General features: G+C 42.1%; 1 protein-coding gene across 1 annotated transcript in view; it reads left to right on the top strand.

Moving 5' to 3' along the window:
- Positions 1–2,582, top strand: part of LOC102468669 (vomeronasal type-2 receptor 116-like) — a gene marked incomplete at its 5' end in the record, with an annotated part of 8,394 nt that overhangs the window by 5,628 nt on the left and 184 nt on the right. The window contains 2 exon segments of the mRNA XM_014592170.1: positions 1,861–2,578; positions 2,580–2,582. The exon segment at positions 2,580–2,582 is cut by the window's right edge and continues 184 nt beyond it. Coding sequence (XP_014447656.1) covers positions 1,861–2,578; positions 2,580–2,582 — 721 coding nt within the window.

Genomic DNA, 2,582 nt, shown 5'->3' with positions numbered 1-2,582 from the left:
ACTCCCATGGCAGGTGTTGGCCAGGTGATGGCTAGGTGGTTAAAGCAGCTGAATCACACATGACCAACTAGATGGTTCACGTCCTGGACCTAGTGGCTTAAAAAACACGCCAGGTACATAGGAGTGCATGCCCAAAATCTTAAAAGGAGAAATAGAGGAGGGATTGCAGTGTGACACCCCCCATGCTGCTTTCTTACTCACCTTCTCTCTTTCTCTCTCTCTCTCTCTGCTGAGCACACATGTCCTCTACCATACTTTAAAAAGAAACAAAACAAAATAAAAGAGAAAAAAAGGAATAAAAGATGTGTAATCTCCAGAGCTATCTGTGGATGACGTGAAGGTTTAAATCTTTTTAAAAATGTAGTAACCACAGAGCAAGTGTAAATAAATACTATGGAAATACTTTCTTCTTTTTTCAACTATGTTCTTTTACTTGAGGAGTTATGTAATTAAAGTTTATTTATAATTATTATGATTTTACTTTGACCATAGAGAGAGGGAAAATGAGAAAATATTATTTTAAAGAATGAGAACTCAACATTCTAATGAATTCCACGGTCTGTCATCTCATATTATTAACAAGGGATATAGTCAATAAAAATATATCAAAACAAAATGTGACATATTAAAATACAAAATGTACAAAGATTCATTAAACATGCTTCAATTTTCCTGCAAATAAAGAATAAATATTGCAATGATCTAAGTTTTCCCATAAGTATTATGTAATTATAGTCATATAACACTAGAAATAATTTGATATTAATCACTAGGCAGACTAGATAGATATGATAAGCTATGCCAAGAAAGAAAACGTACACTTCCTGGGGTCAGTAGGTGGCATGATGGTTAAGGGGCTGGACTCCCACCTGGGCAACTACAATTCAGTTCTCAGACTTAGCAGCTTAGATAGTCACACCAAGGAGGGTGCAGGTACATGTGTGTGTGTGCAGTGTGCCCCATGTGTGTGTGTCTCAGATCCTAAGAGGAGAATGAAGAAGAGGGGATTATGACGTGGCCGTCTACCCTAGGGGTGATTTCTCACTTTCCCATGGTGTCTACCTATCTGTCTACCACAAGCGCATATGACCTATGGCCAAACGAAAAACATAAAAAACATATCAAAAGAAAAAGAAAGCCTTCTCTTTTCATGAAAAATTTGTAACACTAAACATGTGTATAAGAAAAGAAAATTAGACCGGAACACAGAACTCTGGATTCAACATACACATGCTTCTGTGTGCAGGTATGTTTGTGAAACAGAACTCAGAAATTATGTTGACTCTGTGTTATGTTGAATCTGTGAAGATAAATGGGCATCTCAAAGAGAGAAATGTGAGAGAGGATTAATCTTTCATTCTTCTAAAATCATTCACTATTGCACTAGTATTATCTAAGAATAATATTAATAAGACAAGTGGAGCTAAACTTCCTACGCCAGAAATGTGGAATCTTGGGGTCTTCAGGTAGTATAGTGGTTAAGGTGCTTGAGTTTCATGTGATTAACTATAGTTGAAGGACCGGATGTTGAAGGTGTGAAACTCACAATGACCATGTGTGTGTGCATTCCTAAAATCTCAAGAGAAGAACGGAGGAGAAAGGATTGTTGCAGGGCCACACCCCCAGGAGGTTGATTTCTCACTTCCTGTCTCTGCCTTTCCAAGGAGTGTCTGTGCCCTATAGCAAATAAAAAAATAAAAAAAAGAAAAAAGAAATGAAGAATTGTAATCTATGGTGTCCCATTATTACAATCAAAGGCAGTCTGGACTCTCAGTGGCAGTGAAGGTGATTATCCTCATCAACATGGCGAACACTTACGATTTGTGAAACTGAAATGCTAAATCTCTGCTTCCTCCCCAGATGCACAGCAGTGTTCCCTGTGCCCACCTGAACAGTACCCAAACAGTGAGAGAACTCATTGCCTCCCTAAGCCTGTCATTTTCCTGGGCTTTGAGGATTCGCTGGGAAAGGCACTGGCCTGCACAGCCCTCTGCTTCTCTGTGGTCACAGCTGTGGTTTTGGGCTTGTTTGTGAAGCACCGAGACACTCCCATCGTCAAGGCCAATAACCGGGCTCTCAGCTTCACCCTGCTCATCTCCCTCCTGCTCTGCTTCCTCTGCTCCTTGCTCTTCATTGGTCATCCCAACACAGCCACCTGCATCCTCAGACAGGTGATATTTGGGCTAGTGTTTACTGTGGCTGTTTCCACCATTTTGGCCAAAACCATGACTGTGATTCTAGCATTTAAGGCCATGACACCTGGAAGAACACTGAGATGTTTGTTGCTGTCAGGGGCCTCTAACTCTGCCATTCCCATCTGCTCCCTGATCCAAGTGATTATCTGTGCAATCTGGCTGGGATCCTCTCCCCCTTTTGTTGACACAGACTCGCACTCTGAACCCAGAAGCCTCATCATCGTGTGCAACAAGGGCTCAGTCACTGCCTTCTACTGTGTGCTGGGCTACCTGGGCTCCTTGGCCCTGGGGAGCTTCACGGTGGCCTTCCTGGCCAGGAACCTGCCTGACACGTTCAATGAGGCCAGGTTCCTCACATTCAGCATGCTGCTGTTCTGCAGTGTCTGG

Source organism: Tupaia chinensis, unplaced genomic scaffold, assembly GCF_000334495.1.
Source record: "Tupaia chinensis unplaced genomic scaffold, TupChi_1.0 Scaffold000668_1, whole genome shotgun sequence".
In the NCBI taxonomy this organism is placed as follows: domain Eukaryota; kingdom Metazoa; phylum Chordata; class Mammalia; order Scandentia; family Tupaiidae; genus Tupaia; species Tupaia belangeri.
This window is presented reverse-complemented; position numbering and strand designations above follow the sequence as displayed.